The 13,837-nt window shown below is 41.9% G+C and overlaps 1 protein-coding gene across 2 annotated transcripts in view; it reads right to left on the reverse strand.

The window, feature by feature from the left end:
* Positions 1-13,837, reverse strand: part of LOC147697257 (pyruvate dehydrogenase E1 component subunit alpha, mitochondrial) — a 158,794-nt gene that overhangs the window by 121,596 nt on the left and 23,361 nt on the right. The window contains exon 2 of one of the 2 annotated variants that reach the window (XM_086934333.1): positions 2,951-2,965. The exons of the other annotated variant lie outside the window; for it this stretch is intronic. Within the exon in view, the coding sequence (XP_086790459.1) occupies positions 2,951-2,965 (15 nt within the window). The remainder of the gene's footprint in view (positions 1-2,950; positions 2,966-13,837) is intronic. 2 annotated transcript variants of the gene reach the window in all.

The raw sequence follows: 13,837 nt of genomic DNA on the forward strand, positions 1-13,837 counted from the left end.
ACTATTTCTCTGGTATGTATTGCGGAAGCTGCAGTATTAGTGTAGGTAGTGTGTGCAGGACTGTTTTCCACTGTCAAGTATTTATTTAATAGTCTATATAAGAAATGTTTAATTGCTACTGTCCAGGGGTATGGGGGATGTTTGTCGAATTAACTGTGAACTGCTGTAACTGTTCGTGAAAGGAGCTCCTATTAGTAACATGATGAAGCCTTTGGCGTATTGACATTCCGAATCTCTTTAATAATTAAGAACAGTCCGACCCTCTATTATATTGTATTTTTTTTTTATGTGTTGTCTCTATAGCTTACATCGTAATCACATATCTTTTGTTTACCAAATACGAACTCCCACTGTGCTGTCATCTGTGTGTGCAATTGGTGCCATAGTGGCATACTTAGGTCTCACATTACTGAAAATTACAGCTATTGGTATTACATTATTAGTTGCAAAGCCAAAAGCTCAAACTTTTACTAATGCGAGACCGATTGCATTGCAAATTCTTGTTTAAACAAGGGTGAACTTTGTTTGGCTCGTGTTAGCCAATTCAGCGTTTCTACCATTTTAGAGGGAAAACGAGTAGGATGAAGAAACTTAACAGCTATGGTTTGTCTTGTACTTCACCACTGTTTATTCCCAAGGGTAGCATATTTAGCTTTTTTTTGTCGTACCCCCTTCACGGAACAGTTTTGGAGTGGAAACTATGCATCACATGGAAGTAGTGTTAAATCAAAAGTGTAGAATCAAGAAGTGTACACATAGAACTTCAGGGCCTTAGTACGATTCTTTATAGCACTCACGCTCAAAAACTGATTTGGAACAACTGCTTTAATGTTCGCCATTGGGGTGTTTATCTGATTGGAGACTACCCCAGGATGTAGAGCATGTCAATCAAAGTAACATTACTCATGTCACTCTTCCACTATACAAACAAAACCTACTTTAAGGTCAGATCAGATTCTGAAGTGAGGCTGGTTTAAAGGTTTGATTCTGTGGTTCACTTTGAAGCGCAGGTGTAACTCGTTAGACTTACAGACTCAACAGTTGAACTGTCCATCTTGTCCAGATAAAAGACTTAATGTCAACTGGGAGAGCACATCTATTGGCCAACCCAGATCCAGAAAGACGCAAGCAACCGAATAAAGAGGAGGTCAATGCTCTATGATGTTTGACTCAGCTTTTTTATTTTGATAAGAGCTGATGTGTAAATGGCTTATGTTAAAATAATTATGTATGTCTGTTTAATCGCTATTGCCCCAAACTAAAGTAAGGCTGAGTGCATCAAAGACCGCCATTGGGTTTACAGTGAGAAGGTGGCATTCAATGAATGTTCCAACTAAAGAACTGGTTGAAAAGAACAACTCCACCCCTCCATGTGTGTCTTGCTGAAAGAAGTTTTGCTTTTGTGCAGGTTTGGGTGCAAAGCCGGTGAGCCATGGAAAGCGGATACTTTCTACTCAAACTTGTACTACAGAACACCCTCCGTTAGGAAATAACAGTCAGCAAAGTACATCATAAAAGGTTATAACTAGAGATAAGATTTGTACATTACATATGTGCTTGAATTGGGCTTTAAAACGAACTGGCAAATTCTCCTCTGCAACGCTGAAACGGAGACAGAGGGTAGGAGATGAAAGGTGAAGAATAGTGAATGAATTTGCCCAGCACGAGTGTCAAGAAATAAAATGTACCCAAATGAAAAAATAATAATTCTTCAAAATGATATATGCTATGTGTAAAATCACCAATACACTTTGAAGTTAAACAACTTGACAGCCATGTTCCTCCATGTAGTATTTGCGGTATTGGTGTTACCCTACCGGAGCTAAAGACTGATGACTAGAGGGAGCTATGGAATGGTGGAGGGAAACGAGTAGGGGTACGGGGTACAGAAGCAACACAGAATCTGATGGGGTATGAAGCAACATGGGGATCCAGCAGCAACACGGAAGGTACGGGTGAGAGAAAGCAACTAAGAGGGCTCGTTGGGAGCAAACCGCAGAGAGGGAGATCAACCTGGAACGGGAAGGTGAGAAAAACATTAGGAGCTGAGTGTGAGGTAGGAATACACAGGAAAGCAGCGTGGGAGGAAGAAGTACATGAGTGCAAGGACATCACAAAAGGGATGGAGAAACACTCGGGAGAGAGAAAGCAACAGAGAGCAGGGAAGAGAAGCATACTAGGGAGACAGCTGGAAAATGCATGCACTCTCGTAGAATGTTCAAACAGAAAGATAAAAGTAGCCCCTGAAACCTTGTGCAGTATAAAGACACAGAAAAGTGTGCAGGCTAAAGGGTATCTGCAAGAAACGGACGGAAATACCACACACAGTAACGAATAAGAAGCAAGCAACTGAGAGGGACAATGAAACCAACCAATGTTAAGCAATGGGTATGCTCGAAGCCCAACGTAAGCAAACAATACGTCTGTAACCGACAGCACATGCACTGTCTAGTAGATGGGACCCTAAAATAGAAGTGGTTTGAGTTACTTGCAAAAGGGGTGTCTTCTAAAAGTTTAATTCTGTAGGCGGAGCTAAATCTAGCAGAGAAACATGGGTCATGAGCTGCAAGATAACATGGAATATACAAAGGTTTCAGCAAAAATAAATAAAACCGGATTTTATGGCTTCATCTTTTATTGCTGAAAGCCAAAATGTTTAGACACAAACAGGAATATATATCACAACTGTTATGAGGAACTTCATATTAGAATAATTTATTAAACTAAGTGACTTAATCACGTATGGCGAATATCCAGTAAAGAGAAAAGTGTAAAACAAGCATTATGGTTATCAAGCAGAAATTGAATAGGACCGATGTTTTGACAACTAAATTGTCATTGGTTATTAGGCAGGCAAATTGAAATGAACATACAAAAACATAATTTAAAATAGATATGTTGATCATGATCAGTCCTTCATGGAAAGTGCGAGAAAGTGCTCTGCCCTTACCTCGCTAACAGCTCCCTGAAACAGCAGATCAAGACAAAAAATAAAAAAAGTTAAACATTATTTTTTTTAATATAGATATAATTTTCACAAACAGCAAAATACCATCAGTTAGCATGGCAATGTCTGATTAATAAAGTTAAATGTGCAAATTAGTTGCTTTTAAAATAAAGGGGGAACGATATCAAGAAGGCATTCACGCAACACTTATTTTTTAGGTTTATCTACAGACAGCTTTAGCTGTTTGGCGAGAGCTTGCATCATTACATAACACACATAAACACATACAAATTTAGCAAAGGGTTTTGGACAACCCCTTCCAGTCAATGGCTACTGTGGTACAGCGTGTACTGGCTAAAAGGGTTGTCCATTAGGGCGTTATCAGCCCTTAGCCTGTCATGGATATACACTCCTTTAAAAAAAAAAAAAAAAAAAAATCCACATACACGTTGGCATTAATGCTTTACTTTTTAGATTTTAAAATGCCTTGATTTTTAGTTTTAGTCTTTTATTGGGATGGTTGCCACCTTTCATGCATCTTCTGCCTTTTATTTCACCCACTCCATTCCCCAACCCACATACAATCAGTCCCCCTTAACTCTAGGTGTGTTTGCCGTATTTCCGAGGGCCCAGCAGCTGAAAAATGCAACCAGGACGCTCAGTTAACTTTTACTCAAAATATGCACTTGATTTTTTTTTAATATATATATTTGAGCGTGCTGTTTTGATGTTGGAACAGTAAATATAAAACTCAGATGGTTGAATTCCAAGATTGCCAGTTTACGTGCATGTAGCACAGCAGGGGTCTTGATCAGTTGGCGCAGAAATGCCTACGAGCACTGGCAAACTCAATGGGTCATCTCTCACCGGCAAAGGCATGTTTTGTTGCCTTTGCCAATGCTCATTTTTTAAATGGGAACTCTACGACAGGATAGGCCTGGTCAGTGGGCACGGTCCACCAGTGCAATGACATGCAAAGAAGCTAGCCTGGCAAAGGCAGAGAAAACCTCTGAGCCAAATCTGTGGTGTGGCTATTTTCACTCTAGCCGCTTCGACGCAGCTGGAATTCCCCCGCTGTGCGGGAGAATTCCACGCCTGCACGGAACGGATGGCCCCTGGCCGTCCTCCGCACACGCCTAGATTGACGTCGCAAGGAAGAGGCTAGTTAAGGGAAAACTGAAAACATACAGAAAGTATTGAAATAAGTCAAAAGACCATCAGGTCCCATCTGAACCTTTTTACAACACAATACAACTGAAACCAATGCTATTTACTCACAACGGAAACAGTGGGCACAATGAGAATTTCTTGCCTGGTCTGTGCTGATCAGATATCTACAATTATGGCAAAAATGTTGCGGTGCCTGTCAGTATTTCAACTTCAAGGAATTCTTCAGGATTCTGGTTTTGCACCAACAAATGTGTTTCTCATTACTTGAGACTAATACTTTCGAATCGCACTATTCCCAATTTCAGTAGATCAAAGTGAACAAACATCAGCAAATCCAGTCCGTTTGGACCTTAAGGTCTATAGTTAAGTGAGCCGAGTGTAGCCTGTAGACCACCCTGCAGTTAAATTAAACTGTAAATATTAGGTGCTAATATCACACAATTCAGATATCCTGTAGTATCAACCGTACAAGTACGAAAATCTGAATTGGCTGTCAAATCTGAACATGATGTTTTCAAGTTGTCCATACATTTTTTTAATAGGAGCGTTAGTTCAGATTTATTTGAACTGCTACAACTGCTGGCCAAGTACTTCAGCCACAGAGATAGGTCAGTAAATTAAAGCAACCCCTGCGGACATCGATACTTAAGCAGGAAGCACCCGTGCAGATGAGAATTGTGTTGAGTGGAATGTTGCAACTGCAGTCATTTTTTTCAACCATGAAAAGATGCAGGACACGTAGGTGAGCAAAATAACCGGAGAAAGTATTTTCATAGGGGTTAAAAACTGCGACCAATGCTTTATATGTAGATCTACACACCAGATAACCAAGCCAAATTGCTCGATAGCGACTGGGACATATCACTTGCAGAGGAAAAGATATTTAGCTAAGAAACACTAACATCCTATGCCCTTTTGACATACATTTGTGTGCGCGACAATGCAGGATAACATTCTCTGAATCGCCATTGCTTACATTTCTACTTCGTAGACACACTATCACGACACCTTGAACATTCAGTACAAGCGATAAAGTTCACAGAGCAAATGTCACTTATGTTTTTATCCAATAGTCGACAAAGCTATCAAACTAGAACAAACAATTGGCCTGACTGGGGTTTCGACATGGCCACATGGGTGCATTTTATTATATATACAGAACCACCTTCTTATTTAGATCAGAGGAGCACTCAGCTAACAATGAGAGGTCACTGCATGCTGGAATTCCAGCTCTACACGAAGACGGACAGCCTGATGGCACTTGCCCGCAGCTAATGGGGAAGTTAGTCCACCGGCAGCGATTTGACAGATCACCCACCCTAGGCAAGACTAAGTTAGGGAACACTAGGTATGAGTAAACTACACTCAGTATTTATATGCCAGCATATATTCAATGCTTCAGAACAATGGTGGAATGGTTAGTCTTTTTCACTATTCTCATAATGCTAATTAAGCTACTCTGTTTCATTCCATCGACTATTGCAGCACATGGATGATACACAAAAATCAAAACATTGTAACACCATGCAGAGTATTTCTTGTGTATTTTCTTGGGTATAAAAGAGTCCAAACGAAAGGGTTCTAGATCAGTTACGATTTCCTTGGTGGATCAGGGTGGTCATGTTCTACGGTTGGTTACACACACATTTGTTCCCCTCTAAGGGGATGGGTGCATATGGTGCACTGTGAGCTAGCAAGACTATAGTCCAACATATCCTGAGGGTGAGCACAGAATCAGTCTGGCACAATCCTGACGTTTATGTGTTTCACAAATGTAATTTTACCGGTGAGGTGCAACCTGTACACCAATAGCAATCAATCATCTTACTCGCGCTGGAAACCGTCATCAGCAGGTACCAAATATTTGAATGGTGCATAAACCTCTTTATTCATCTTACTGCCACTGAAAAAGCGGACTTTCAGATTACACAGATTTTAAAAGCATTAATTGACATAGCATATTACTGAGATCCGAACTGGTTACTTGCAGGTCAGACAAAGATCTCTGCTGCAAACGAAGAATGCACTGAGCTCTCCTGTTTGGAGTGAATATGTAACCTGAAGAATATATTTTTGTCAATGCACTGGGTAGGTCATACACTGTCAAAAATTCACTACAGGAACATCAGTAAAGGCCAGTAAATATTTGCAATGCGAGATCCCGGTGTAGGAAAGTACCCCTTTTGGCATGGTTACACCCCATTTTTGTCTGACTCTGATGCACCTTTGAATGTGCACTGGGTTCCTGCTAACGAGATCCCAGTACCTTTGTTCTTTCCCAAAACTTAACCTTTGTTTCCACAATTGGCACACCTCTGCCACACAAATAAATCCTTTGTAAAAGGTACCAGTGGTACTAAGGGCAATGTGACCAGAGAGGGTCTCTAAGGGCTGCGGTATGTATTGTGCCACCCTAAGGGACCCCCTCACCAAACACATGCACTGCCATTTCAGCCTGCGCATTTCGGTACAGATAAAAAGTAAAGAATCGACAATGCACACAGCCCTGTGTGCCAGGCCTACCAGCGCTGCAAAGGCCTAGGTAAGTCACCCCTACCGCAGGCTTTACAGCCCTCAGGCAGGGTGCACTATACCTCATGTGAGGGCATAACTGCATGAGCAGATATGCCCCAATAGTGTCCAAGTCCATTCTTAGACTTAAGTGCAAAATGAATCCATACCGAGTACATCGTCTGGGAGCTTGCAATACAAGTTCCACAGCTCCATTATGGCTTCAACGTATTCCAAGATGTTTGGTACCAAACATATCAGTTTAATAAACCCACACTGATGCAAGTTGGATTTAATAAGAAATGCACCCAGAGGGCACCTCAGAGGTGACCCCCCTGAAATCTGACCAACTTGCTAGTGTGTGCGTGACTGGTCCTTGACAGCCTGCTACGTGTAGACATGTTTTTGACACCCTTAGGTGGAAGTCTTTTGCTCTTGTGGGTCGTAAACAAAGTCTGCTCTATGTAGAGGTGCTTCACACCTACCCCCAAGCAGGAACAGCATAGAAAGTCTCAAAAGCGTCCTGCCCTTTGTTTTGCTGACCAGGGCCTCTCCAGCTAGAGAAGATGCCCACCCCCTGACCAAGCCCCACTTCTGGCGGCAAGGTCAGTAGGAAAATTAGTGAGCAGGAGAGGTGTGTCATCTCTCAGCCAGGACCACCCCTAAGTGCATGAGCTGAAAAGACCCCTTCCTTTGAGAATCCTCCACATTGTTTTCAAGGACTCTAGCCAATGGCGTTAGGAATATGCCGCCTCCTCAGAGGGAGTGGGCATACAAAGGGTGTAGACACCATAAAGGTAAGTAGCCCATTGACTTCTACCTTCTTACCCCTGTAATGTCCCTAAAATTAGTATTTAGGGGCACCCCTGAACCTTAACCCTCCCATCACAAAGTCTACTGACCATTTTTCAATTTATCACTTATCCAAATAAAGTATTAGAAGGTAATGGAAGCAATAGTCCAACTCCTCGGTGGCTTTCGAACGTGTCAGGGAGATCAATTTACAAATTCTACCACCAATTACACCACACTTTGTATGCCCACGATCTCTAGGTGATTCGCTACCCAAGTTCAGTCTGCTAGAGGCGAAGGTTTTCTTTGGGCGTTTGGGTAAGTTGGTTACCACTGTGATCTATTTCTCGCTGGTCATCCATGCACCTGACAGCCTTGAGCGGACTAAGCACAGGTGGGAGGCCTGGTTGGAAGAACTGGATGAAGAGGAATGGAGGGAGGCTTGTATGGCGCCCAGAGAGTTGGCAATTTAATCGCGCTGTGTATGGTTCAATTCAATTACCTGCATGAGACATACCTCACCCCACAGCGTTTACAGCTCTTGCTTCCCGACGCTCAGGCAGAAGGTGCACTGTTGCCCACTTTCAGCAGCAGATTTCTTCCATGTAGTCTGGGAGTGTCCAGTGTTGAGGCCCTTTTGGGATCGGGTAAATTTGAGTACTTTCTCTGTCTTTGGCAGAACCCTAGAACTCACACTCTGTATTGTGCTGTTGGGGTTGGTGGAGATTGGGTGCCCTTGGGCTGAGTGAATCTTTGTGGGGTGGGGGGGCCTGTTTGGTCACTGAACGGGACGTGACTCGTACCTGAAAAAAGCAAAAACCAAAAGACTGTCAGGTGCTGGCGCATGGGGATGAACTGGTGTGCTCACCAGGAGAAGCCAATTTTTTACGCTTGCCACGATCCTCAAAAGCATGGCCGAATATGGAGTAAATGGTGTAGCTATTATGGACCGTCGATTTGGCCCGGTAATGTTTTGCAATAATGATAACTGGGCTTGCTGAATTGTTGAGCATGCATATCGAACTTTATTGAACTGTGATACTATGTTTCTTGCCGCAAAACCTTCAATAAAGTTGGATATATATATATATATATATATTTTTTTTTTTCAAGTACAGACCCTCTATGTGGCAACCACTGTAATATGGCAATGGACTTATGCCAGCCTGCTCCTCATATTCTCTTTCTGAACCATCTGGTATATTTTCGAGTTAACGAGCATTATGAGATGAGTCCCTTGATGGGTTTTATAAATGATGGTGTGAAGCTCATTTATGCTGGGCAATGTTGTGTAACATCCAAAGCAGTACTCCTTTTATTATGGATAACAACCGCACCCTTAATTTAGCAGTGACATGAATAATGCCTGGAGGCAGGTAATTGTTACAGATTAGGTACAGGCTATTTGTACTTGCACCCCAGCAGGGAAACCACCTACCATTGAAGGGATAGGGTGTTGTAAAGGAGCATGTGTGTGCCAGAGATGTGGGGTACCCATAACTACCCCAACTGTATGTTACTATTAAGTTTGCTCCATAGGGCTTACTGGTAGTCAGAGGTGCAGTCTTCCTTTTCAACTGTCGGCACCCATGTGTTGATCTTTCCTTTACCCTCCTGCCAGCAAAAACCTTTGGTGTGGGTGGGTGTTGAAATCCCACAAATTTGAATGAACAGGAAGGATCGTATGTGTTCACCTTTTTAGGACAGAGCTAGGGACAGCTACAAAGGTGTGACCAATCCTATACACCTAAACAAAACAAAAAAGGAAAAAGAGCTGACTGTCCATGATCTCACATTCTGTAACAACAAGATGATGGATGGAATGCTTCACCTAATCTCAGTCACTGGCAATAACTCAGGCTGCATCCCAGTCTATCGTTTTTCACCCAACATGCCACCTTAATTTGAACCGAGCTATATGCAAATCAGTCTTGACCCTGCTACAATAGGAACAGCCCAGCCTGAACTCTCCACTCTTGTCCTCCCTGTAATAGAACACAAGCAATCCAAGACCAGATTCACCGATATTAGGATACATCAGTTGGATATAACTTGGTTCCAGTAGCACAATGAGCACAAGACCCATGTCTGGGCATATGCGTTGTATTTAGGATGTCAACTGCAACAACAATGAAATGAAATGAAATGATTACGCACTTGTATAGCGCACGACTACCCGTAGGCATCTCGGCGCTTGTACGAATACATACAAGGTCATGATGCTTCAATTAATCTCATCCACAGGCAAACACTCTGGCTACAACCCAGTCCATCATGTATTACCCATCACACTACCTCAGTTTCACCCAGCCATATGTACATCAGCCTTGACCGTGCTCCAATAGGAACAGTCCATTCCGAACTGCCAGTCCCTCCCTGAAGGAGAACACAAGCAACCCAAGACAGGTTTCACCTAAATTAGATTCAGGGAGGATCTGGCCTGGCAGTTTCGGCTGGAAGGCTCCTACTAAGGAACGGTCAAGACTGATAAGCATATGGCTTGGGGAAAACTGATGTGGCATGGTGCGTCAAAAATGATGGACTGAGATGCAACCCGGAGAAATTGCCAGTGATTTATTCAAGCCTTCCATCCCCCACCTTGTTGTTGTTGTGTCCTGCTCTAGCAATATGTCAGAATATAACAATAACTGACTGAATAGAGGTCATCTGTTTACAATCTAGAGAGTGAGTGACATTTTTTGTTAATAACCGATTGCCATGATCTGTGTCATAAATGAAGGAAATACACCCCTGAATGACCGTCCCCCCTCAAACGTTTACGGGTCAACTTTGAACACGAGTGGCTAGATGCTTGAAGCTTAGCTGCCACTGGTCCTGGGTATATACTGAACCCCATGGATTATTAGGAGGTTCATCTATTAGCTTGGGGAACGTCTCTACATCTGTGCTGAAAAAGGTAAAGAACGGAGGCAAGACATTTCGTTGTCTCCAGGGGAGTGGAAAAATACAGCCCCAGCTCACAGAAAAAGATATTTTTTACTGCTGCTGCTCCATAAAGAAAAACAAGCATTGAAAATGCAATAGGTCTCTCCTTTGATTAAGTTAAAGCCTTTTCCTAATGGTATTGTATTCTATCTTTGCCTTATTTAGTGTATATTTGGTATATGTTGCATGTAGTTAGAATTGTTTTGTTAAGCTTTAACTTGATCAAAGGTGAGACATATTTCTTTTTCAATGCTTGTTTATGGTGAATAATCAATTATACGAGTGTACAATGGTACCAAACAGGTGCTCGGGGGAGGGGGGGGGGGGGGGGGGGGGGGGGGGGGGGACTGCTCCGAAGAACAGTCCCGGCTCCGATGAGCTACAGTCGTCCAAATGGTCCTGCAGCAGCAAGTGAGATCTTATTACCTGCCGCTCAGCCGGCTTTTAACCCACATTGTACTCAGCTACAATTACACTCCGAAGTTAAGCACTCTGCGATATCACAAGCAGGGTCACCAACTTCTGTGCCTTGGAATAACAAGCATTGCCACAGCCAATATTTGCAATGTTATACGTCTCGAAATGCGAGACATATACAAACGGCTGCATTGCCAAGCTGCCCTTTCAAAGTGAAAGTGGGCATGTGCGCTCAATTTCCAATCACGAGCCAGCATTTGCCAGAAACCTAACCCTCCCCCATCACGGCAAACCAAGATGGCGTCGGTCTGTCCAGATGGGCCGTCCTATAATTGGACAAGGTGGTTACCCAAAAGCCCGGTTTTCAATCATGCGCCAGGGTTTATCATAAACGATGCGCGCCAATTGAAAACAAGGCTGTGGCTTAAGTCACTTCGGAATCTGTATCGATTCCAAAAGGTCCTCACATGGCGAGAGCAGCGCATGCGTGCTGCTAATGCCAGGCGAGACCTAATAAGAGATAGGCTATGTAGCATGGAGAGAACTTGACCTTCCCCACCTCAGAGCCCAGGTTTCCAGTGTGGAGCTGTGAGGAGGTTTACAGGACAAAGATTGCAAACACTGTGTGTCTGACTGGTCCGCCCATTAGCACACCCGCACCACCAAGACTGAAGAGTTGGGAGGGGACAAAATGTAATTGGGTGTAAAGATGCTCCATACAAAATGTATCAAATTAGCTTTACTGTATTCCCAAAACAGAGAGGAAGCACGCTTCTCATCTTCAATCTCAAGTACCTCATACCAAACAGCCACCTCATCACAGGCTCTAGGACACAAAACTAAGGATACCTTGCAAGTAAACCCTACATGCATTTCCCTCCATACAAGAGATAAAGAATAAATTATAAATAATTATCTTAAAATGCAAAACTAATAATATAATATATCTAGAACACATACATAGAAAATGTAAACAAAAAAATATGAACAAAAAGAACTAAACATTTACATTGGTCATAGAATGTAGTCACACATATAATCTGACAGATTTCAGGTTTGCTAATTATTCTTTCACACCTAGTTTTGTTTCTCCATTTCCAACATTGTGTTCAATATTCAAACTTCACCACAAACCTCATCAGTGGCTGCTGCACAAGCACTTGCCACAGTCCATCCAACTCTACTCCGGTCCCCCACTTCACCATTTTCATCCCACCATCCACACTTTCTTAACCATCCACATTTCTTCTGCACTTCGACAACTTACTTATATACTAAATTTTCCCAGCACTAGCATAGGTTAGAACATCTGCAACTTCCTTTTTGGCTACAAACACATGTAAATGTGGGTCAAATCCTTGCAATGAGGTTGCATCACAAATATATTCCTTAATGTCAGCAAAGGTTTGTTGACATTCCATATTTCGATTAAATAGTCTTGTTTTTAAGTAGTTGCCGCATTAAAAAAAGTAATTCTGGTAAATAAATGTATGAATTTAGCATAAAACTAGCCCAATCCCAAGAATGCTCCAAAAATCGTCTTTATTCTTGGGCGATGTTGTGTTTTCTATGGTCCCGATCCATTTTTTAAGTCCAATTCCCTCACCATTTACCTCTTGTACTAGTTAAGTTAGTTACACTGTGTTGAGCAAATGTACCCTTCGCACTGAGGGCATCAAAAGTTAAAAGAACATAGTATATAGTCCTTGGAGTTGCTTTGTCCATCTCTTTTTAAGTAAACAATGTAACATGAGCTTTAACAAGAGCTATATGATCAGTTCTTAAAGTTATACTCAAACCCCAATTGCATTGTCTAATTTTCTCTACACCCCACACACAAGTCAGAGTCTATTTTTCCCTCACCGAGTATTTTACTTCCGCTTGGGTCAAGGACCTAGATGCAAAAACTAAATTGACTTCTGATCCACTAACTTGCTTCTAGGTCAAAATTGCCCCTAAACCGCCATTACTTGCATCAGTGGCTACAAACACATGTAAATGTGGGTCAAATCCTTGCAATGAGGTTGCATCACAAATATATTCCTTAATGTCAGCAAAGGTTTTTTTAAGTCCAATTCCCTCACCATTTACCTCTTGTACTAGTTAAGTTAGTTACACTGTGTTGAGCAAATGTACATTCTCTCAAATATGCAGTCAAACCATTCTCATGCAGGACATGTGACATTTTCCTTAATGCATCATCATGTTCTGCTCCTGATTTTCCCATTACTAGAATGTCATCCTGAAAAAAATGTGCATTCATTAAATAAAATGAACTTGAAACGCTGAACACGGCTGCAGCTGACATCAACCCAAATGAAACCCTTCGAAACTGGAAGCAGCCAAAACTGTACGAGAAATGCAGTTAATCGCTTACTTTCTTGTGTAGTGCTACATGGTGATAAGCTGCTTCTAAATCCATAGTGGAAAATCATTTGGTCCCTTTAGTAAATGACAACATTTCTTGTATTCTCTGCAATGAAAATTGACCTACATTCTTATTCAACTCACTTAAATTCACACATAAATTAACATTACCATTCGCTTGTCTTGCAACCACCAAGGGAGAATTCCAATATGATGACGCAAGCAGTTTAGTCACTCCAGCTTCTTTCAATTTATCCACCTCTGCTTCTACCGATTCCAAAATGGAAAAAGGAAATTTCCTAACTTTATGCACACAAGGGACTCGATCATCTTTCAAAACTATGTGATGTGTAAAGCCCTTCATCTCTCCAGTTTTACCTGAAACTGATGAAAAAAATCAATGCAAATGTGAGTCTCTACACTATTCCTATCATTTAATAAAGCCAGTTCTGGACGGTTTAGGATCCAACACCATTCCTAGGGCTTCTATGTCCAATCACCCCAACGCTGAAGGTCCTGTAGCAGGAATATATATTTTCTGCTCTGCTATTCTATTTTTAAATTTAAAAAGTAATCTCCTAAATCAACAGGATCATCTATAAATCTCTCAGGTGCAATATCTGGTGGTTGTAAATCACCTAAATCCTTTACAAATTGGTGTCTCCAAACTCTTTCATTGATGATAGT

This window comes from Lissotriton vulgaris, chromosome 8 (assembly GCF_964263255.1).
Source record: "Lissotriton vulgaris chromosome 8, aLisVul1.2, whole genome shotgun sequence".
Classification (NCBI taxonomy): Eukaryota; Metazoa; Chordata; class Amphibia; order Caudata; family Salamandridae; genus Lissotriton; species Lissotriton vulgaris.